Genomic DNA, 23,336 nt, shown 5'->3' on the forward strand with positions numbered 1-23,336 from the left:
AAATTAAGAAAATACCGGGTTGAAACTGCGGTCATTCAATTGAAACAGTCTGTTATTGTGACGTCGTCACACCAGCCTGTGTGAATTCATCAAACTGTCAACATATTGCTATACTCGTGTTTCGAAAATTGCTTAGAATTTTAGCTAATGCAAAACCAAAATCGAGCGCAAAACGCCGCTTTTCGTCTTTTGTTTGGTCGACCTTAAACGCTGGATAGTTTTTCTCTTTCGTTATTCGTTTAGGTTAGGTTGACTGATTAGCGGTGTGTATTCGACAATTGACAACGCCAAGTCAATCATTCTTTCTTTTTTTCTCGCTAAAAAACGTTGCGTTAGGCGCAGTTATTGTTCCTCGCTGTTCGGTTTCTGCGCTAATATCGGATGTTGGTGTAACATCGGCATTTGTTTAACTGAAGCAGATTCTTAAAAGGAGGTATAATAGTGACTGTCGTGCGCGTTTTAAAATCTCCAGTTTCAAGTAATGATAGTCACTGAAAACGTATTTTATGTAAGCATATTATGAGACCTCATGTTTAGTGTGCAATTGACACAACTTATTTTCCCACAACCGCAGATTGTAATTTAGCTGACTTGGCACATAGATCGGCGCAGATATTGCGCTAATCGTGGCATAATAACATCCGGGAAAAACGTTCTTCATTTAGTATTGCAGGTGGCTAATAACGTACTTCTAGTTTAGTTTGGTCTCGTACATGGAAACTGCGCTGCTGATAGTCGAATTATGTATGATTCTACCAAAATCAATCACACATACTTCACGGGCTTGGTTTATTTTTTTGCCTAAAGTTAAGATTGCAAACTAAGCTGTTACGCAGCTGGCGTCTGGCAGGATTGTCGACGACGCACGTGTTCGCTTTTGGTGGACGGTATTGGGCTGTTTCTGATTTTTTCCCTATTTCGACGTCATACCGTCACTGTTTTATGACGTTATTATTCATTAATGTCAGACGTAAAAGGGAAATTCCCTAAGTTGAAAATTCACGAACCCCATTTTTGATTTTCTGGATACGCCCCTGATTGCCCCCCCCCCTGGAAAATTTTCTGCGGGCGCCTCTGCTTGTAACCCATAAAATATCATGGTAAATATGTTGTCGCGCCCGCTCCCGTGGAGAAGCGAGCGACGTCGCCGCTCTTTTATTTAGCGTCGATGACGTTGTTCTGTCTAGGCCTCTCTTAAGTATGCCAGTGACCGACCATCGCCATGCTTCTCGTTTAAGAGAGGGCCGTATGAGCAACTTTGCTCTCTGTCAGTAATTTCTTTCTGTCTGGGAGCAGCACACTTTTTTTCTCGGCTATCATATGCGGTCGTCCGGCGGACAAACTTTGCCATTTAGTATACGAGATTAAAAAACTTCGCACTGCACAGATTAGGTGGTGTAAAAAAGAAAAAAATGTTTGCGGTGTTTGTCAAACAGTCAATTTTGAAAACGTTTTATCAAGCTCTTAAGAACAAACAATGGTCTATTAAAATCAAATACAACAACGAAAAATTTCCAGATTTGCGTTACAACTCCATTCCCATTGCCATTCTGACATCCATCCAAGTTTTAGCAGCAATTTCACGAGCTTTCTCTGCTCCGTCCGATAATGTCTGTTTTACAATTTTTTCATTTTTGAGAAAATACGCGTACCTTTCTCTAATAGGACTTAAAACTTCAATGACAGCCTCGGCGACAGTCCACTTGTATTGGCCAGTGTTCAAGTCTCGAGCTTTATCACAAATTTCTTCAGTTGTTTGACCAGTAAATCCGGAATGAATCTTAATTACATGGAAAGAAGCATAAGGCAATTTTAAAGACAAACATTTTTTTAATACAGATAAAATTATAAAAAAAATAACTAATAGTCTAAGACTCTAAGTTACTATTTGTTAATGCAAATCAATATTGACAGACTTTACTATAAATTTGAGGACATATATAAATACAAAATACAGTAGAGATATTTTCGTGTTTATATGTTTCAGTTGGTCCATCTAACATCAGTGACAAAATAAACAAACCTCAATCAGGTTAGATACCCCAGGTCGACAATCAGGATTGTAAGTCACTGTGGAAGTGGAATCAGTTACAGATTTTTTTATTTTAAGCCATATTTGATCATTAGAGTCTGTCAAGCCAACTCGGCTCAGTTCACTCGGAGCCGATTTACTCATTTTAACATCTGGTTGGCGAAGATTTCGAATGCGAGAACACGTTTTTTCTAAAGAAACAAATAACTTTAATACACAATTTATACAAACATATAAAATCTGGTACGTTTCGTCAAATATCGGTCGCAAAAGGTGTGCCAATTTTTGAAAAAAAAACGACGAACTTTTCATTTGTTTTGTCCCATTACCATCGTTGAAAAATAGATGTAAAATGTTATATTTTCTTAAGAAAAATATGAACAAAATTAATATTTATAGTTGAGGTTAAATGTATGAACAGGGTGCACGACGTAACGGTGCCATGGTCATTTTTGGCCAGTTAAAACTGCGCCAGTTTGGTCGTGAGTTCAAACCTCGCCGCAGCCTTTGTTTTTTCTAGGCTGGGGTTGATTACAAGAAACTCCTATAATTAGGCTGAGTGATTTTGGTAAGCCTTTTCGAAGGCATCATAATGTAGTTAAACTACAAACGCCAATAAGGAATCAAAAACCGAAAATGCTATAAATGGAAACGTCAATTTAGCCTATAGGTACCTAAGAATGGATACATTTGGAAGATAGAGCCACAGGCGTAAAACATAATTTGGTAACTAAATAATACAATACATGACGACGCTAGGGCATCAAAGGTTTAAATTGAAGTTAAATGTAATTTAAATAACCATTTAAGCTTGACAATATCGCCTGAATTTCATACTAGCCAAGAGTTTCATCTAAAATATCGTTTTGTTTGTTGAAAATAAAAAAAGAAGACGTCCTAAAACAAGTAACATAAATAGATCTGAATGCTTAAAGTCGAACACGGGCGCTTAAACCTAATCGAATCTTGATAGTGATCTTTAATTGCGCCAAAGGATTCGCGCGAAACTATAACGCTAAAAAAATATTTATCTTTAAACACGATGCCCCTAGCCCCTCATAGGTGTATTGCCAAAAAAAAAGTAAAACAAGAGAGGACCGCAACTATTATATCTCGGTATTAACTGCTAATTTTTGACAGAAGCAGAGCTGCGGCGTCTGGCCATTAGGCTGGAGTACGACTCGGGACTTGAAAGTTTACCAGATTTAAAGAGACGTGTGCCTAAGCATTAGCAAGTTCCGAAATAATAAGACGGCACACTGTGAATCGTAAAAGTCAATTAAAAACGTGTAATATTTCTCACCCATGACATGATGTTATGACACATCTTTGAGACGATTACTGTATATTCACAGGGTTTTGATTTTGCATTCGCCCACTAGCCAATGCAAGTGAGATTTGTCGTACCATGTCTGTGTAGTTAGGAGATAGGGCCTGTGTGGAAGCGGCAATTTTTCGACCTGTGTTATACTCAACAAACACGTAATCGCGCTACCAAACGTCCGAACGTAAAAAATCTCTAACCCGTTAGAAAGAGAAGTTGACTTACTGTTAAAATCGTTGCAATAAGCGTGATATTTTGCAAACTCTGCCTAAATGTTGTGTGGGTAAACATACTGCAAGAAGTCATTAAGATTTGAACTAAAATATACCTATCTTAGTAACAGGTCTGCGGAGTCGGTTAAAAATAACCTGAGTCCGACTCCGGCCAAAAAAGTAAACCCAAGTCCGGCTCCGGTCAAATATGTAATTTCGTCCAGTCCCGAGTCTGGCCATGACTCTTACAGCCTGTATTCCGCCAATTTACACAAATTAAAATAAATTATTTTTTATTAAAATATAAAATAAAAATAAAAGGATATTCAGCAATCGACTTATAGGGGTATCGTATAATTCATTCACTCACAATACATGGTTGGAAAATATTCCGCCATATGCTATTTCATCTTTACAAATTCCAGTTGGCGGCCATACCGTTTTTAAAATCTGTTCCTGCGCATGCGCATGTCGGACTCTGGTAGTTATACAAGGTCTTACTCAAGTCCCGAGTCGACTCCAGCAAAACAAACAGACTCCTCGAGTCCTGAGTCCCGAATCCACCTCAACAGCCCCCCTAAGGAGTTATTTTTTTGAATAAAACCTTATCGAAACATGCTTATTTTTGTTGTTGTAATGTTGGAGGCAAGTGTAGGTTAGTTAGCTTTTGTATTTATTGTTTCAGTTTCAAACTCACATGTCTGGTTATTGCGCTAATTTTAAGCAATGTATTGTCTTCGTAATACACAACATTGAATAGCATGTAGCGCCTAAACTCGGTACGGTAAACTAGATCAGAATTTGTTTGGTTCATCAAAGGAAAATGCATTAATTGCCCAACACACAGAAATATATAAGATGCTTAAAACAGTACTTCGCGTTTAAACTATTGCCCACCCGGCCTCGGCCCTGCAGAATGTGGCACTTCAGAGCAGTAAACCAATTGCCATTAACAACCCTTATTATTACTAATTAACAGGTTTGTTACATGCAGCTTTAATACGAATGTCAATGTGAAACATTTTTTTCATCTTTTGGCTATTTCAACCAAAACCTTATCTTAAGGCTATTTTAACTGAAACACTTGTTTTATGGAGACTTTATAACTTATGTCATTCTGTTGTGTTAAATTTAAGACACATTGTTTTTGTAATATTTTGCTCAACGTTTTAAGATGTTTACTGATGATACAAAATAATTAGTAGCCCACTGATATGAATATTTTAAAGTATAAGCGGTGCTTTAAACTTTAATTGTCTTTTTGTTATTTCAATGAAAGAATAAAGTAAATTAGTGCAGTTTATAGAATACTCACCTGATAACTGTAAAGTCCTGGGAAATATTACTTTAAATGCACTGTTAAATGAAGATGCCAATTCCTGACAAAGCTCTAAATGGCATTTTTGATCATCACCTGGTAAACAACAAAAAGTCAAAGACATTGAAATGTCTTACAAAAGCCATCGGCAGAGAAACTATAAACCATGGGTAACATTATGATCACACCTTGCCAAGTTAAGTGAGCTTGGCTCATTAAGTTGACTTTAGATAAATTACAAATCCACTTCTCATTTTAAAAGAATTGTGCTCCTTGCCAACTAACAAGCAGCTCAGACCAGGGGCGTATCCAGAAATTCAAAAAGGGGGGGTTACGAATTTTCAACTTAGGGAATACCCCGTTGTTTTTTCGTCTGACGTTAATGACGTCATAAAATAGTGACGGATAGGACGTCATAAAATAGCGATGGTGATGACGTCATTAACAACAACAAAAATCATCCAAAACAGTCAATTAACGTCCAGCAAAAGCGAACATTTAGACGGAAAGCGAACACGTGCGTTATCGACAATCCTACCAGGCGCCAGCTGCGAAACCGCTTAGTGTACAATCGTTAACTTCAGGCGAAAAACTAAACCAAGACCGTGAAATATGTGTGATTGATTTTGGTAGATCCATGTACGGGACTAGGCTATATTACAAGCACGTCTTTCGCCATCTGCAATACTAAACGGAGTTTTTCCCCAGCGTTTTTTCGATTAGCGCGACATATAAAACTATTTCGAAAAAACGATCTAACTTTAATAGTTATTTAATTTAGTTCAGCGTTTAATAACCGTTTTAAGTTTTGGCGCACCTGGCGAGCGAAGCGAGCGCGATTTTTTTTTTTGGTATAACGGCGTTTCTTTTAAATTTCTTGCAAGTTTTTATTACATTGCCGATAATGAAAAATGTTAAAAAATATATGTCAAATATTTTTGAATACGTTTTCGGTTTGTCCGCGACGCAATTGGCAGCTTTCCACGGCGCAACGGTAAAGAAGCGCTGATCTAGTTCAAAATACAGAAAACGATAACAAATGGGACGTAGTAAGATCAAAATTTTTCGCACTTGCGTAGTTAAAATAGTCAAAAAGTATTTGAAATGAACTCGTGTATAGCTGTCTTACACCAACATCTGATATTAACGCAGACAACAAACAGCGAGAAACATCAGCACCGTCTAACTCGACGTTTTCAGAGAGAAAAAAGCGGAAACCGCTTGATTTATATTATTAAATGTCGAACACACACTTGCTGATTAGCCAACCCGAACGAATAACGGCGTTTTGCTTTTGATTTTGGTTTCGCATTAGCTCAAGACGCGTGACCCAATTACATTTAAAAACACGCAGCTTCGGACGGTGAGTAAAACTCCGACAAAAACGAACAAAAAACCATAACGTCACTTACGAAAAGGGGGGGGGGGGGTCCGAACCCCCCCCCCCCCCTGGATACGCCACTGGCTCAGACCACTAAAAATATATAGTGTAAATTCTGAAAACCTTATTGCTGTGAACAAATCTGAACAACACCACATAGTCATTTTGAAATGTTTAGAATAATTCAGACACATTTGTAAAATCCTTATACCTAAAAGACGTAATTAGGGATTTATACAGTCATCATCTACATAGTGGTTTCTAAACCATCCCAAAACCCTTTTTAGGGAATAAATTAGGAATCCCATTATTTAGGTTCAATATAAACGGACCTGCAATGCAGCTTGATAATGAATTTCATTGCCAAAATAGAGTAAATTGACGTTGTTGTTGATATGTACTTATATCATCACCAGCATCAACTGGTATTACTAAGGCTCTCCCTACTCGCTTGCTATACCTATTATGTTCACTTAGCAAGCAAGTGATGTTCAAATAACCACCCAAGAAGGTTTAACTTTTACCTGCGGGAACATGAGTCGCCTTATAAAGTAAAATATCAGCTGCCTGTAATGTTGGGTAAGAAAATGTTCCCAAATAACCTCCATGTTTGCTTCCTAAGAGTCGCTCCTGAAACAATCCTTTTTAGATAGTTTATACATAGTAATATAATATGAATTTATAAAAAATACACTTAATTTCAAAATTACAAAAATCAGGTTAATAATCTTTTTTCTACAAATTTTGAAAATAACCTGCCACTGCGGAAAATGATTAAGGCGATTCATTGGAGTTTGACAACCAAGTACCCAAGAGAGCAAAGCATGTTCAGGTATTACTGATTGTTGAAACACAATTGACTTATTTGGATCGATTCCACAAGCTAGAAGACATGAAGCCATGTCCAAAATATTTTGTTTTAATGTTTCTCTGTCCTTAAATTAAAACATACACACGAGGTAAATACAAATTACAGAATAAAAGCATTTTATAATTTATTATATATATATACCTTTGGAATAGTTATAGAATGAAGATCAACTATGCTGTATAAGACAACGCTATCTCTTTCTTGAAGTTTGACCCATTGTTTGATTGCACCAAGATAGTTTCCAATGTGTGGAATTCCAGTTGGTTGAATGCCAGAAAATACCACTTCCTGGTCCTATAAGTAATTTTATTAGGAGTTACAGTATTACACTAGTCACAAATTTGTTGTTATAACATAGTTTACCTAATGCTTTAATCATAATAAAAATAAACCAAATAATAAAATTTATTCATTGACAGCCTTTATTAACATTGAAGAATTTCAAGTTATAGTACTCTTCCAAGACCAGCCGTAACCACCACTTTGTTTCACGTGTATCAATGCATTTTCACATCTTATTTAGTTGCACCACACAAAGTTCTACCCTTCAAACTAAAATAGAAAAATGTATTCCGATATAGGATTGGTGAGGCCTAAAATGCTTGAAAAGAAAAATTAATCACTGGAGAAAGCCATATCACCAGGTGTCCAGGTTTTACATTTCTGGAAAACATAAGTTGTCAACTATCAAAAAGTACATTGAGTTGAATTTGAAGTCCATCAGGGTAGCACTCCCGCTGTCAACCTTACTGACAGGTAACATTATGCAACAGCAAAGCATGGGAACTAGTGATATTGCTTAATGATTTATTGTCAAACAATTTAAATATATGTACATTTTCAGAAGGACTGTGTGCACTGTGCAGTTGTTCTGGGTGGTAATTGCAGTAAACTTAAAACATTAATTTAGTTGACAACAAATGAATATTGTTTATATTTGATTTGTGTTTTTTTTTTTGAACTTTTTTGTGCTAGCTTACAAAAATATAATGGTAATGGACATAAACATACAATATTATTGAAAGAGGATGACTAATACATATACTATACACAGACCGACAACATTCATAAACAATATTGCTATCAGGTTGGCAGAATCTTGCGAGCCTTCTGGTGACAAGCATTATGGCCTAAATTTTTCGCTTTTTTGTCGCGCTAAGCTAAATGCTGTATTCGCCTAAGGAATGTATCAAACCTTCCATGAGGGTTGATACATGGTGCACATGTCTGCTTTGTTACTTAAACACTGTTACAAAGAGATGTTTTGGGGCGAACTTTTGCGCAAAGCATGACATTTTTTAACGTTTACGTTTTTAACACAGTCAGAAATATAGTTTTAGCGTTAGGTGGAGAAGTATGGCCTGGTACACTCTCGATATGCCCATGCCAATGGTGACAATTGTAATTGCTTTTTATCTCAATATAGTAGTACTTGCCAAATTAAAGTGAAAGTGAAAACACACAACAGTTCTACTATCAAAATTATGTACATTTTAAAATAATAAACAATCAATATGCCTAACAATTGCTTTTCCCCACTGAACAACGTGCTTCTCACTTTTTTTTACTAAAATTAATTTCTGTCAATAGTGGTACATAACCTTCCCAGATATTCGGCATTTCAAAAATGTAAATTTAATTGAGTATGTGTCAAAATAAACACCATTCTTTTGTGTGAAATTGAATTTAAAAAAAAAATTTTTGCACCAATTTTGACAGTTTTCTGGCTAATTCTTCCGCCAACATAGTAGCCAAATCACTGGCATTCTACCATGCTGATTGCTATGTTTCAGATTACAATTTATCTTGGGTAAACTTACTTCTAGCAAAAAGGTACTGGAATTTCTGTTTTACTTTTCAAGAAATTGGTTATTATTGTGTTTTATGCAGGCATGCTTTTCCTGTATTATCTCTGGGGTATAGTGGGCCAATTTTAGTTATTGAAAATGAATGTAAAAGCCAAATAGGTCAAGTAAATCGACATCATTTAAAAAAAGACTTTTCAGTAGACAATTGTATCATCATCCGTTAATGTGATTTGGTTTTGACATTCATTTTCAAGCTACTTTCCAGATCCATGCATAGTGTATCTTATACTAATCAATTGCATGTCAATGGCACATTTCAACATTCTGTTTAAATACGTATTTTAATCAGATGGTGTCAAAATCTACAAAATAAGCTACACTTTTGTATGGGCTTTTATGTTGATTTTATGTCTAACTACAACCTCCAGCCATTATGCTCCAACACTTTATTTAGCTTTTGTAAATTAATGCCATATCTTAACATTGTAAAGTGAACGCTGTGTTACATCATTCAGCTGCAAACTAATATAATTTTTCAATACATAAAGTTGTATAAAAGTTGTTAAAGATATGACAAATTCATTTTGGAATATCAGAAGATATATTTGGTAAACTAAAATATCACTCTAGCTTAAGAATGTAGAATATGTAGAATAAAATTATTGAATGCAAAAGAACAAAAACATACCAATTTTAGAAATGTTGAGTATTTTTTGTAACTTAAAACATGTTTGTTTACTTGAAGAACCTTTTGCATATTGGAAGCATTAGAAAAATACTTCGCTAAGCAGTAAAATGTAGTGATTTTCATTTGAAAAGTAGAAATTTGCACAACAGGATAACCTTGAATAATACCAAAAGACACATTAAAATGTAACCAAATAATATAGCTATTATGTATAGAACTAAGTCTTAACTCAAGGTTTAAAAAAGTATAGTGGAACATGGTTTAACCAGTATGTTTATCCTATGTCAGTAGTTAAGTAAACATGCTACTAAAAATTTCAACAGATAAGTGGAACAACAACTCCAGGAGATATTAGAATATAAAAACTTGCGCTGGTTTAGAATCATACCACTTTTTTTATAGTAACAGAACAAATGTCAAAAATAAAATTGCAAGTAAGAAATAAATATGGGAATGTAAATATAATAATAACAATACTTGACCCAAACTTAAACGCCAACTCGCACTCTAACCACAATATAAACAGCCGGACAAAAATGTTGTAGAATTCTAGACCAGTGCCCAAACATTTAACTTAAGCTGGGTTGTGAACAAGTTGAAATGATTTAATTCCAAGTCAAGTATTTTTGACAAATAACAAGTCCCAGTCTAAGTCATCTGTAAAAATGAAACTTTAAACTATTTAAGCTGGAAAACTTGTTTGATTATAAGCAAAATCTTTAAAACGTAGCATACAATATTATGTGCACAAATTAGAATAAATAACCTAACTAAAAAAATGCTTGATGAAAATGTGAATTTTAACCAAAGTCATTTGAAGACTGAAGGTAAGTCATCTGAAAACAGGGCACTGGTCTAGAATCCTACCACGCTTATTTTAACTCTAACGAAATTATCAAAGTTGAAATTACAAGGAAGGCATAAATATTCAAGAATATAATAATCTTTGACCCACCCAAACCCAAATATTGTTAACAATTCAACCTATAAATTTTACAATGTCAAAAATACTGTATATTAATTAAGCATTAGCCTAAACAGGAAATAGATGAAATATCAATAAACTGTAGGTCTCTATTTGTTGTACAAAACATATTAAACATTCTCAGCAGATAAACCAGCTATCAGCCGGTACAAAAGAACGGTCGAGTCTACGACCAAGTATCAGTCTAACCCAACGGTGGTCAACCAGCGCGGCCGTGAGGCCGCATGTGGTGGCGGTCGTGCCCCTGAAGGCATGCGTTAATGGTTGATATGCTGAAAAGTTCAACTGGCAGCCATGAGAAAAATAAAGACTGTCAATGCGGCCGTCAAGAGCTACAAGGTTGGGCACCCTTGGTCTAACCCCAGTAGGCCTACAAGAGATTTAGTTGATGTTTTAAAATGACTTTAATGTATTTTAGGCAGAATGATTCAAAATTAGAATTAGACTTGGGCCATTAAGACAGATGCCTAAAGTTTGACGTTAGTTTGTTGATTTTTTTAAGAAAATCGAAATATATTTACCTCAACTTCACTCTTACAATCAAAAAGTGCTAATATCTGAAACGTACTTAGTCATTTAGCAAACCGAAAATAATTTTGATTTCATTTGTGGGTAATGCCCTGTATTGAAGTTAAAGTACGAAACTTTATATTTTATTAAGGGAGTCGAACCGAACCGAACCGCAACTGGAACTTTATGAACCGATTTTGGGCGTTGTTTTATGTAATATTTTAAGGAGCCGGAACTGAAACGAATATTTTGAAAGTACCTTAACCGAACCCGAACCTGTCAAAATATAAAAACATTTCACAACAGCATGACATCACAACTTGTATTTTACGGTACATCTAAAGTATACAGGATCGCAAGGATCGCTCGCAAGGATCGCAAGGATCGCAAGGATCGCAAGGATCGCTCGCTAGGATCGCTAGGATCGCTCGCAAGGATCGCAAGGATCGCAAGAATCGCAAGGATCGCAAGGATCGCTCACAAGGATCGCAAGGATCGCTCGCTAGGATCGCTAGAATCGCTTGCAAGGATCGCTCGCTAGGATCGCTAGGATCGCTCGCAAGAATCGCAATGATCGCTCGCTAGGATCGCTCGCAAGGATCGCAAGGAACGCTCACAAGGATCGCAAGGATCGCTCGCTAGGATCGCAAGGATCGCTCGCTAGGATCGCTAGGATCGCTCGCAAGGACCGCAAGGATCGCTAGGATCACTCGCAAGGATCGCTCGCAAGGCTCGCAAGGATCGCAAGGATCGCTCGCTAGGATCGCTAGCAAGGATCGCAAGGATCGCAAGGATCGCTCGCTAGGATCGCTAGCAAGGATCGCAAGGATCGCAAGGATCGCTAGGATCGCTCGCAAGGACCGCAAGGATCGCTAGGATGACTCGCAAGGATCGCTCGCAAGGATCGCAAGGATCGCTCGCTAGGATCGCAAGGAACGCTCACAAGGATCGCAAGGATCGCTCGCTAGGATCGCAAGGATCGCTCGCTAGGATCGCTCGCAAGGACCGCAAGGATCGCTAGGATCACTCGCAAGGATCGCTCGCAAGGATCGCAAGGATCGCTCGCTAGGATCGCTAGCAAGGATCGCAAGGATCGCAAGGATCGCTAGGATCACTCGCAAGGATCGCTCGCAAGGATCGCAAGGATCGCTCGCTAGGATCGCTAGCAAGGATCGCTAGCAAGGATCGCAAGGATCGCAAGAATCGCTAGGATCGCTCGCAAGGACCGCAAGGATCGCTAGGATCACTCGCAAGGATCGCTCGCAAGGATCGCAAGGATCGCTCGCTAGGATCGCTAGCAAGGATCGCAAGGATCGCTAGGATCGCTCGCAAGGATCGCTAGGATCGCTTGCAAGGATCGCAAGGATCGCAAAGATCGCTAGGATCGCAAAGATCGCTAGGATCGCTCACAAGGTGTCCACTTTTCTGCCAAGCATCGTTAAAATAGCAGTAACAAACGGGTCTTCTGGCTGGGAACCAACTGTCGAATGCGTATAAAACGGTTGTTCGGGTAGCAAGCCTTTATCGGCAGCAATATTCCTATGACCGTAATTTCCGTTGTGCACCGTCTAAAAACAGACAAAATTATAAATATGTGTAGTAAAGTAAGATGGACACTTCCGGCGCAATTTTTTTTGGTGTTTAAAAGTGGATTGAGTACGTCCCATAACGCAGCAGTTTTCAATACAATCCTATAATTACGTTTTAAAAAACAGAACTTTACTGTGAAGAAAAAAATTGTTCGTTTTTGTATCAATAAATCTTTGGGGATAGTTGTTCTATATTAATCTTTGTATATGGCCGTATTTGTCCTAATTCTAAATAGAGAAATCAGGTGGCACTGTATAAAGACAAATTGTATTTGATTCTCGACAAGCTTTCGCACAACCGTGCTTCATCAGGTCAAAGTATAAATGAAAACAATTAAAATGCACGTAAAAGCACAGGCGCAAGTAAAAGGCGATAAGAATGGTGACGTCTAACATATCCACAGGCACATGCTCGCAAAAGCGTGTTACTGACGCAAAAACAATTATGCTACGATGATTGCGTAAACCGCATGTTGCGCAACATAGTCGTCTCCAGCAAATTTAAAGACGAAAAGCAAAACTTTGGTACCCTGCCCTGCGGGAAAAGTCGTTGTGAACTGTGCTCACATATCAATAGAAGTCACATCATTGAAGGACCGAACGGCAGCAGCGTTGAAGTCGGCGGCAATTACAACTGCGATACCACCAATGCGGTTTACGCAATCACATGCGTAAAATGTCCCCGAACCATATACATTGGAGAAACTGGACAAACAATCAGAAAGCGCATGAATGGACATAAAAGTGACATAAGGCATGGACATATGGAGAAACCGGTCGGCGAACATTTTAACCAAGGATCACACAGTGTAAAAGACCTTAGAGTTTCGGTGATCAAAAAAGTAAGTAACGGCACCCAAGCGAGGCTCACAGTCGAACAAAACATAATTAAAAAGTTCGATGCCATTAATGTGGGGCTCAATCGGGATTTGGGCTTTATGTCACACTACACCTCATAGCAGGCTGTACTACACCCATCGTACCTTGAAGCGCAGGCATCGTAGCATAATTGTTTTTGCGTCAGTAACACGCTTTTGCGAGCATGTGCCTGTGGATATGTTAGACGTCACCATTCTTATCGCCTTTTACTTGCGCCTGTGCTTTTACGTGCATTTTAATTGTTTTCATTTATACTTTGACCTGATGAAGCACGGTTGTGCGAAAGCTTGTCGAGAATCAAATACAATTTGTCTTTATACAGTGCCACCTAATTTCTCTATTTGTTCTATATTGGCTACATGCTTATAATCGCTCTAACAGCAAGGGGCAATATAATGCTATTCAAAAGTAGGCATAAAATTACAAATTGTGCTTCGTGATGTTTTTTAAGTTTGAACTTTTAGCCGGCAAATTTTACAGAAAACCTTGGCAAGTTGGCAATAATCCAGATGTAAATTTATGAACTTTCCTTCATAGTTAAAACTTTTTTGAAACCTATGTTACGTCCAATCGCCGGAGAGCGAACTTCAAAACATTTTTTTAACTAACATCCCGACGGGTTTAGGACTTATTCTGATTTAGACGTTATTACGATAGGTATTATAGTTCCGAAATTTGTTTTATTCTGACGTTGGTGTTGTTCTAATTTCAGTTCTATGGCTGGTGTTCCTTTGGCCGTATTAGGATATTTTAGAAAGAGCGTAAAACCACAAAACTTGCAAATAATAGGACGTAAAAAGCCAAATTATAGGCGCCTTCGGTGCGTTTATGTTGTCTATTGTCGTTTGTCATGTATTTCGTAGGTGTGACCAATGATACTATAATACCATTTATAGTATCATTAGTGTGACGCCGAATATTTTTAGCTCTGTTGGTGTGCCGCAAGTGAAAAAAAGGTTGCGGAGCACTGCTTTAAATGATAACTAAATAAACGGCCCTGCTCAATTTACAATTTTTTCCAACCATATAATATAGGCTATGTAAAAAGATCCTAGCGATCCTAGCGATCCTTGCGAGCGATCCTAACGATCCTTGCGATCCTTGCGATCCTTGCGAGCGATCCTTGCAAGCGATCCTTGCGATCCTTGCGATCCTTGCGATCCTTGCGAGCGATCCGAGCGAGCGATCCTTGCGATCCTTACAAGCGATCCTTGCGATCCTTGCGAGCGATCCTAGCGATCCTTGCGAGCGATCCTTGCGATCCTTGCGATCCTTGCGATCCTTGCGAGCGATCCTAGCGATCCTTGCGATCCTTGCGATCCTTGCGATCTTTGCGATCCTTGCGATCCTTGCGATCCTGTATATTTTAGATGCACCCGTATTTTACAGAGTTAAGTTATGTCATTATAAAGCACTTAATACTGCTCTATGATGCCATGTTAATTTTTTTATGAAATTTTATGAAAGTAATAATTATTTACTAAATAAAACGTTGCTTTTTAGTATTTTAGAAATTTTAATAATGAGCTGCTTGTGTAGCAGCTTGCGCTGCTCCATATTATTACCGGCTTGAAACCCCGGCCAACCAGATGAAGGCAGGCTGGCCGGTTGTGACGTCGTCACACCAGCCTCTGTGAATTCATTAAATTGACAGCATATTGCCTGATCGTGTTTTCGTCGATTGTCCGAGTTTCCTCTTTTTTCGATGCGTCGCCGAATCGAACTGTTATGAATTATAATTAACGCCATCTGGTATTAAGTATAAAAGGGGTTTTGTTTTAAGCCAAAACGAGCAGTGCCTACTGTTCAATTGTGGAGTCCAGGTCGCGTACGTTATAGGGAGGTAATTATTGTACGTATATCGCAAGTACCTGTAAGTACTGTTTGTCGTTTGTTTATATGCAATAACCTTTATTCCATTGTTGCTGCGCCCCACACTTGCTTTAATACGTCACAAAATTTAGATTTAAGTAATGCGTGTTTGAATTTAATCATTATATTCTACAGTTTTTGACCAACATCTTTAGATTTTAAGCAACGTTAATTGTATCCAATACGGAACTTTGTGAACCAGTTTTGAATTAACAATGGTCGTGCCGGACCTGAACCAGAACTTTTGATTTGCTCCGAACCGAAACCGGAACTGAACCGTATTCTGAAAATAGTTAAGTGGTTCTTAACCTTTTACCACGGACCAATTCCTTAATAGCATAAATGATGGCGGACGTTAAGGACCCATTGAAATTCTAGTTTAGCTTTAAAATGCATTAATGCCTGCTTTATTAAATAACTTAATATAATGTCCGGCGTTTTCAAGGTTAAATAGAGTCTTTACCAGTTTATTTCTAACTGATAAAGGATAAAGTTCATAACCCCTGCAATAAGCGTGATAATTTGCAAAAGCTACCTGAATTTTGCGTGGTTAAACAAAATGTATAAATCTATCACGTTATTCATTACTATTGTATATATTGCGTTGTAAGATGCCGTTTAAATTTTCCAGCCTAGGCATGTTACAGCTGTAACGACAGGGGTCAATTTAGAGATTAATTGAATATTTTAAACGTTTATAAAATCCGTGCATTTATCAAATATGTTATGATTACGATTTATCATTCTGTCATTCTTGCTCGCCTTTTACTAAAAGCATCCTTTGTTTTTGCTGCCGCTTGAGACCCAAGAGTCAGGCTCTTTCACATATGATTAATGTATATTATGACTTACTATTTCCGCTTTTCGCCGCCTGTGAAATGTCTCTTGGCACGTTTCACAGTGAGTAATCGCCAGGTAAAAACTTCCGCACCTTTTTGAGAAGTAAGCTGCTGCAAAATGTCGCAATTTTTCATGCAAATTTTCACCTTGTTATAAGCAGCGCGTTATATCAATATATATCCAGTCTTGTCTAGTTAATACAGTGAGTGGTTGTGCTTGCCGGCATTAGCCGGTTTGCCCATAATAGCCAACACAAACTGTGGAATTGTAATCAGACAACAGCAATACTTATTGAAGTAATAGTGAGGTTGATTGCCGAGGAAAATTAGTTTAATGAGACTTGTAATCAACACGCATGCCTCTAATTGTTGCCTTCGAGTGAGGAAAAAAAGAACTCTATTTCTTATGGCCAAGAAAAGTCATCGAACGAAGCTCAAAGAGAAGATGTAGCTTAATCTGTACGGACTACCTACAAACGACCGCCTAAAAACTGCCATGTTTGGAACCTACAAGAAGCTAGCTGTTAGAAGAATTGATCTCGTCGAAGTATACGTCGAAAGACGCTCCATATCGTCAGCAAAGCATTTGCTTGGAATTCGAAATACTAAATACAAACAAGCTTGCCGATAAAGACATCACCACCGTTTGGAATCATGGAAAACGCAATTGCACATGGATTTTACTATAACTGCGATTCTGCCTAGTTTATCAGGTGAAAAATTTATTATACTTTTAAAGTAAAAACAAAATTATATATATAATAAGTAAAAATATCTACTGAAAGGTCTGTAAATTGATTTTATGCGACTTTTTCTCAAACCATTTAAATGTGTCGAAATTTGCAAATTATGCATATATCAAAAATATTTAATTTTGAATAGTTTTCAAATTGTTTAAAACAATTCACGCGTTTGAGTTTCAGTTCAGGAAACTCTAAATTGTATAGGCTTCGCTGCACGCGAGTCGGAAGTACTTAAAATCATAGTAATTCATTCACTCGCAAACTATATGTTTCAATTCGTGTAAGTCTTTAAATGCGACTTTAGGAATAAACCCTACTCGCGTTTGTAATGTCTTAAATATTTGATTTAAATAATTTCAATGCATCACTTACTTTAGTGCTCACCGAATGCAACCCTAATTAAAAATTAAAAAAAAGCGGAAATCAAGCGATTTCCTTAAGGCGCTCTACGATTGTGTTCTGACCGCGTTTCTAACCGCATTTTCTCACCCTTAAACACACAGCGTTTCTAGAAACGGATTCGCAAATACTTTTAAAACGCAAGCCAGTCAAATTGACTAATATCGAGTGTACACTGCAACGTCTGCATTATATTACCTTATTTCATGAACCAATCTGCGCAAATAAGTGCAGAAACTTTCTAATTAACATGGATACAAAAGTACCGTAAGGACTCCTGAACCCTATCTAAAAAATAGCTTGTTCATCTGTAATCTTACGCCAAGGCGTGCCTGGCTTACAAGGCTTAGTTGCCAACTCAACTTCTTTTGGTAAAGGCCGGAAGTCGCGAATCCGGCTAACTCCATAGCGGCGTTTTAGTAAGTCAGCGTTTTTCAGCGCCAGTACTAAAATCCCACACCTAGAAACGTAAAGCAAAATTCTACGTTTCAAGATAAATTTTACTTATCTTTTCAAAAGAAAACATGGCACAGCATCAACGATGTAAACTAACTTTCACCAGTGCCCAATGTATTTCACGTTACAAATTGCTTGCTGGTCACGGGCCCCATTGCTAGCGTAATGTTCTTGCTACGTTGACCCTAATAACCTATCACTACTATTGGTGGTTAATTCTACCATTTCCATGATAAGAAAATTACTCTTATCCGCCTAGGCCTATATGCGGCCGCAATTACAAAATGGTTGGAGACTTACCTCCACCAACGCTTTTCCCTACTTCAGAAACCAACAAATCGTAGAGTTGCCGCGCAAAAATCAAATTATGAAGCCAATTTCAATGAAAATACACGTTGCACGAGCACTAATTACAAATGTTTCACTTGTGTGAATGATTATAACCTAAATCGTTGCATTTATCGCCTATTTATCGCATATAACGGAGATTGAGTAAATGTGTAATCGCTATAAAATATATGTGTTATTGTATTTAATCGCAAGATATGTGTAACGTGAGTAATTATGAATTGCAATAACAAATTTGTGCGTTATTCAAATGTAACCAAAAAGCGCCACAAACTTCAGCCTCTCGATCGAAGTGTTTATGGACCTTTGAAACAATTTGTTAATGGTGCCAGTGACGCGTGGATGAAAATGAACCCCGGAAAAACCATGACCATTTATGATGTTCCTGGGCTTGTTAAAACCTCTCTTCCAATGGCAACAACGCCAAATAACATTCAGTCAGGATTCCGTTGCACAGGAATCTGGCCCTTCAACGCCGATATATTTGAAGAACACGAATTTTCTCCTTCACAGGTGACTGATCGGCCAGACCCAGCTCTTTTTGACTCATCTTTGCAGGCTCAACATGAAGAAGAATCGTCATAGTCTGGCAGTTTGCCTCCAGCTAGGACATCTTTTTTGACTCAAGATGCTGAAAAAGCTTCATCGTCTGGCAATTTGCCTCCAGCTCCCATTGGGACATCTTTGTTGTCTCAACATGGTCTGCCACCAGCTTTTCTGTCTTCGCATTCCACAGGATCGAACTTCTTACGTCAAACTCCATCAACTTCTTCTGTATGCGAGCCTCATTCTAAATTTAGTCCTGAAGAACTTTGTCCATTACCAAAAGCACCACCAAGACAAATAGTTGGATCCAAACGAAAAAAGATGCAAACAGAAATTTTAACGGATACGCCAGTCAAGAAAGCAATGGAAGAGGCGGAGAAACAGAAGCCTGCAAAAGCTAAAAGAAAAATAATTCTGCCCAAAAAGTCAACAAAAAACAAACAAAATAAATTTAAACAACCCAAGAAAAGGCGAGCCACGCTAACTGATTCTTCGGACGACGAAGAAAATTTCTGTTTGGTATGTATGGAGCATTTCCAAAATTCTAAAACAAAAGAGGTTTGGATTCAATGTGTCAGATGTCACTTGTGGGCCCACAAAGCGTGCACCCCCGACATGAATTATTCGTATTTATGTCACAACTGCGACTCAGATGATGAAAACTAATTTTTTTATAACTTTGATAACCGTGCCATGCGAAGTTGTCTAATGTGTATGCACAATTGCACACATGCTACGCACAATGTACAGTAGTTTACGATACGTTTAGAGAACGTATTATTTTTGCTAACTTTTTTCGTTTACCTTCGAGTTGCCAATTTGTTATCAGCACCAAAAACAACCAATTTTGTTTAAGCTAGTTTAGTAATCATACCCATCCAAGCCTGCAGTTTCAGCTGTAGGCTTGTTGAACTTAACAGTAATCGAAATTTGTTTGATTAGTAATCCTGTCCTTGTGCAACTCCTGCTTACACCCAGGTTGAGACCTACAGCTTGATAGTAGCCCTTTTGCTCTATCGTAGGCTAACACTTTGTTACATTTACCTTTTGAGTTTGATATTTCGTTGAAATACAACAATAAAAATACACTTCCAATGTGTTTATGCGGTTGTTTTCATTTGTTACAATTTGCCCCATCAGGTGTTACAACCGACCCGTGCACGGGGCACGTTGTGCCACATTTTTTGTCTTTTTTAAAAGGTCATAACTTTTGCTGTGAACAGGAAATTTTTATAGAACATGTGGCAACTTATTGCTAAAAGATTGAATTTTGTATGGCGAGGGTTTGATTTTATTTATTCAAAAGGTAATCAAGTTACTAGATAATATGTCAAAATTGTATCAACACGCCCCGGTCTCCCCTATACCTAGGTTTTACCGTAATAGAAACACCCGTAAACCGTTAAAACATAAAACAACATTCCTATTATTAAGCCATAGCCTATATTCATTGTCAAAATATATTTTAAACAACACAGTTTACAGCAAAATCTTCATACACGTTTTAAAAAAATGCTAATTAAATTATTCTTTCGCTTACATGCTTTCGTATATTATGCTGAAAACAATAAAAAATGAACGAATAGTGCAACAAATTTATTTGTACCATAACTTTAAACGCATATGCCTTGGTGTTTGTGTACGATTAATTTTAAAACCGGAAGCATATCACAAAGAAAAATGTACCAAACTGACACATCAAATTTTACTTTTTCAGTTACGGTACGCTTTAAGAAGTACGAAAGTTACTTTATGGAAAAAGCCATAACTCTGGATAAATTCATGACTTCGGATATTTGATTTAGTGGTTTATAGTGAATAACGCCTCAAATACGTAAAAGATAAATTGGTGTAGTTTTTTTTTTATTAGGCCAAGTTTAAAAACAAAACTTTAATATAAAATTGTAATAAGGTTCCAGTTTTACCACTAGTTGGACCTCCTTCTTGCGTTACCGGTGTGACGCGTCATTATGTTATTCTCACGCTACCGGAAGCTGTTTTGCGTGCCATTTGTTTTATAGGTACCCAATAGTAGTAATAGTTTGCAGTTTATCTTTCAGTTTCTTTAAAAGCACAAGAAAGTAAGTTATGTTTCAGGATTACTGTATTGTTAATGCATTATAACTGTAGGATTGATTTACGTAGTTAAACCTACAAGCGTTTGCTTCCTATATTATTTTGTGTCACTATACTAAGGGTTGAACATAAGTGATAAGCAATTTAGCAGAATCCGGTGAACAAAGGCTTTTTTGATTTGAATGTTTAACAAATGCCCAGTTTGCTAAAAAATGTTTAACTATTTAGCGGAAAATTTGGCTCTACATTTTATAAATCGCAACAAAATGTGCCATGAAATAGAATGGATTTACATCACCACAATAGTGGATACCACCCAAACCTAAATGTCTTCTATAGCTAAATTATACAAAAACAAATAACGTGTGTTTTGGTTCTCCCATTGGCAGATAAGATTTATTCAATTTAATAAAACAAATGGAGTAGACAGGGCCTTTGCAATTTAAATTAGGTAGTGTTTGTTTTATGTCAAGTTTTAAACTGCTTAGTCAGGAAAAATAACTTGAGCTTACAGTGGTTTATGTCCCTGTTTTAAATTAATTTACTAGTTAAACTTGCCCATAAATATTATGTTTAGCCAGCAATAGGACAAGGCTTGGTTAGCTATTTGTTTAAAAAGCAACATTTGTTATGGCTGAAGTAATAACAAATATACAACTATAATTAAACTTAGTCTAGTAACTTTTGTTTCTTTTATCTTTTCTGTAATAGGTAATTATTTTATTATATGAACAATAAGAAACAGTTGTAATGGAAGTACTGTTGGGAGCGCCATTTAAGGTTTTGGTATGTCCAAACCTCAAGTTGAAAAAGCCAAGTTGGTTTCATCAACCTTCTTCAATGGTTGTCTTTTGTTGTGTCATGTGTTCATATTTCCTTGTTACTGCAGGTAATTTTCAAATAAAACATACTTTCAGGATACGTACAAACTTTCAACTGTTACATAATGTTTATCGAATGGAGTGAAGGCATAATACAAGTGTTACTGTGTTATATTTTTAGGTATCATATATGATGTGATTGTTGAGCCACCAAGCGTTGGACAAACCCTTGATGAAAAGGGCAATGCAAAACCAGTGGCATTTTTGGCATACAGGTATATGTTTTATTTTGAAACAGCTTGCTGTATCAGACAGTCGCATTGTTAGAACTTGTATTTATGTGTCCTGTGACTTAACCATGAAATAACTAATACCAATCTTATTTGGAGAGTAACAAGTGTTTATCACTCTGTGCTAGCTTTATGCAATTGTTGTATTGGTAAATATTTAGAAACAATGTTTACACTGAAACAAACTATTTAGTCAATAACTTTTTTATTCAGGGTTAATGGACAATATATTATGGAAGGACTTGCATCATCCTTTCTTTTTTCTCTTGGTGGAATTGGGTTTATTGTTCTTGACAAATCAAATGCTCCCAATATCCCGAAGCTTAATAGATCACTCCTTATGTTCATTGGTGGAATCTGTGTTGTAATAAGCTTTGGAATGAGCCGAGTTTTTATGAGAATGAAGCTTCCTGGATACCTACTTTCTTAAGCATTTCAAAGAATAAAAGAACGACAAAGACTTGGCAAAACATTCACTATTTTGTTATAATATTGAAATGATTAAAATTGTTTTTACAATTAAAGTTGCGCTATAAAACATTGACAATACACCTTTTTTTACCAATTTTTTTAGATAATGCATATTTATTTTTTTTAAGCTGAAGTGACAGTGTAAACTATGGGTCTAAATAAAAAAAAAATTGTCGGCATCACGTTTATATCCGAGGGTAATCCAAACTAGAATAAATGTTGATTATTTATTTGGGCCGAACTACAAATGTGTGGTCGATTTTTGCAAACAAAAAAGTACTAATCACTATCTACTTTTGTTCATTTAAAATTTACTTGTTCTGCAAAAATAAACTTGTTTTATTGTAAGTGTACATTACCACAAATTCTTCGACAAAAGTTAAAAATAACATGAGTGAAAAACCGGGACCTGTGTAATGATGGTTGGCGTTACGACAGAGTTTCTAGATTTTGAAACACGAAATACTGGTCAAATTTAATGCGGTAAAAACGAAATATAGCACCGTAAAACATGGCGGAGTTGAAGTCGGACTCAAGACTCGGCAGAGATTATTTCACTAGTCACAAATCGGAAGTGCGCATGCGCGTGCCGGTTTCACATTTGGAGCATATAAGGTCTCAAACTGTAAATGGTTAGATGGAAAGCATAGTGGCACATTTCCAACCACGTATTATTGCTGGTGGGTGAGTTGTATGACACCAATATGAGTGAATTTTTGTTTATATGTAGGCTATACAATATACATCCACTCTTTTTTATTTACCTGAATCGGTGTAATACAGACTGTATAACTTTAACATTGAAACTGCAAAAAAATATCTTCCGTTGTCTACTTTTGTTGACTGTTATTAGCACTAAGTCTCTGAGTGCCATTGCA

General features: G+C 37.0%; 2 protein-coding genes across 3 annotated transcripts; one reads left to right on the forward strand and one right to left on the reverse strand.

Moving 5' to 3' along the window:
• Nucleotides 1-1,213: 1,213 nt before the first annotated feature.
• Nucleotides 1,214-11,203, reverse strand: LOC146138071 (tryptophan--tRNA ligase, mitochondrial-like). 2 transcript variants are annotated; one of them, XM_083393688.1, is made up of 8 exons: nucleotides 11,141-11,203; nucleotides 9,635-9,789; nucleotides 7,280-7,432; nucleotides 7,023-7,202; nucleotides 6,792-6,897; nucleotides 4,884-4,982; nucleotides 2,024-2,223; nucleotides 1,214-1,780 (listed from the first exon to the last, which is right to left on the reverse strand). In XM_083393688.1, exons 2-8 carry the CDS (start codon nucleotides 9,755-9,757, stop codon nucleotides 1,526-1,528), a joined length of 1,116 nt encoding a protein of 371 aa, XP_083249814.1. In that variant the 5' UTR covers nucleotides 9,758-9,789; nucleotides 11,141-11,203; the 3' UTR covers nucleotides 1,214-1,525. The 2 variants fall into 2 exon arrangements, with proteins under 2 accessions (XP_083249814.1, XP_083249813.1); XM_083393687.1 differs by lacking the exon at nucleotides 11,141-11,203 and having other exon boundaries at nucleotides 9,635-10,136.
• A 10,388-nt stretch (nucleotides 11,204-21,591) lies between these two features.
• LOC146138072 (oligosaccharyltransferase complex subunit ostc-like) lies at nucleotides 21,592-22,637 on the forward strand. Its single transcript, XM_083393497.1, has 3 exons — nucleotides 21,592-21,765; nucleotides 21,879-21,972; nucleotides 22,201-22,637. Exons 1-3 carry the CDS (start codon nucleotides 21,627-21,629, stop codon nucleotides 22,415-22,417), a joined length of 450 nt encoding a protein of 149 aa, XP_083249623.1. The 5' UTR covers nucleotides 21,592-21,626; the 3' UTR covers nucleotides 22,418-22,637.
• The last annotated feature ends 699 nt before the right edge of the window (nucleotides 22,638-23,336 follow it).

This window comes from Ascidiella aspersa, chromosome 7 (assembly GCF_963924565.1).
Source record: "Ascidiella aspersa chromosome 7, kaAscAspe10.2, whole genome shotgun sequence".
Taxonomy (NCBI): domain Eukaryota; kingdom Metazoa; phylum Chordata; class Ascidiacea; order Phlebobranchia; family Ascidiidae; genus Ascidiella; species Ascidiella aspersa.

Bases quoted from the DNA above. Each gene is read 5' to 3' on its own strand.
- LOC146138071 (XM_083393687.1), bottom strand. From the start codon at position 9,892: ATGTTCCACTATACTTTTTTAAACCTTGAGTTAAGACTTAGTTCTATA. The intron at 4,983-6,791 runs GTAAAAGTTAAA...GTTGTTTACCAG, and splicing joins GGCGACTCATGTTCCCGCAG to GTGATGATCAAAAATGCCAT. The intron at 2,224-4,883 runs GTGAGTATTCTA...TTGTTTCTTTAG, and splicing joins CAGGACTTTACAGTTATCAG to AAAAAACGTGTTCTCGCATT.
- LOC146138072 (XM_083393497.1), top strand. From the start codon at position 21,627: ATGGAAGTACTGTTGGGAGCGCCATTTAAGGTTTTGGTATGTCCAAAC. The intron at 21,766-21,878 runs GTAATTTTCAAA...TTATATTTTTAG, and splicing joins ATATTTCCTTGTTACTGCAG to GTATCATATATGATGTGATT. The intron at 21,973-22,200 runs GTATATGTTTTA...TTTTTTATTCAG, and splicing joins GTGGCATTTTTGGCATACAG to GGTTAATGGACAATATATTA.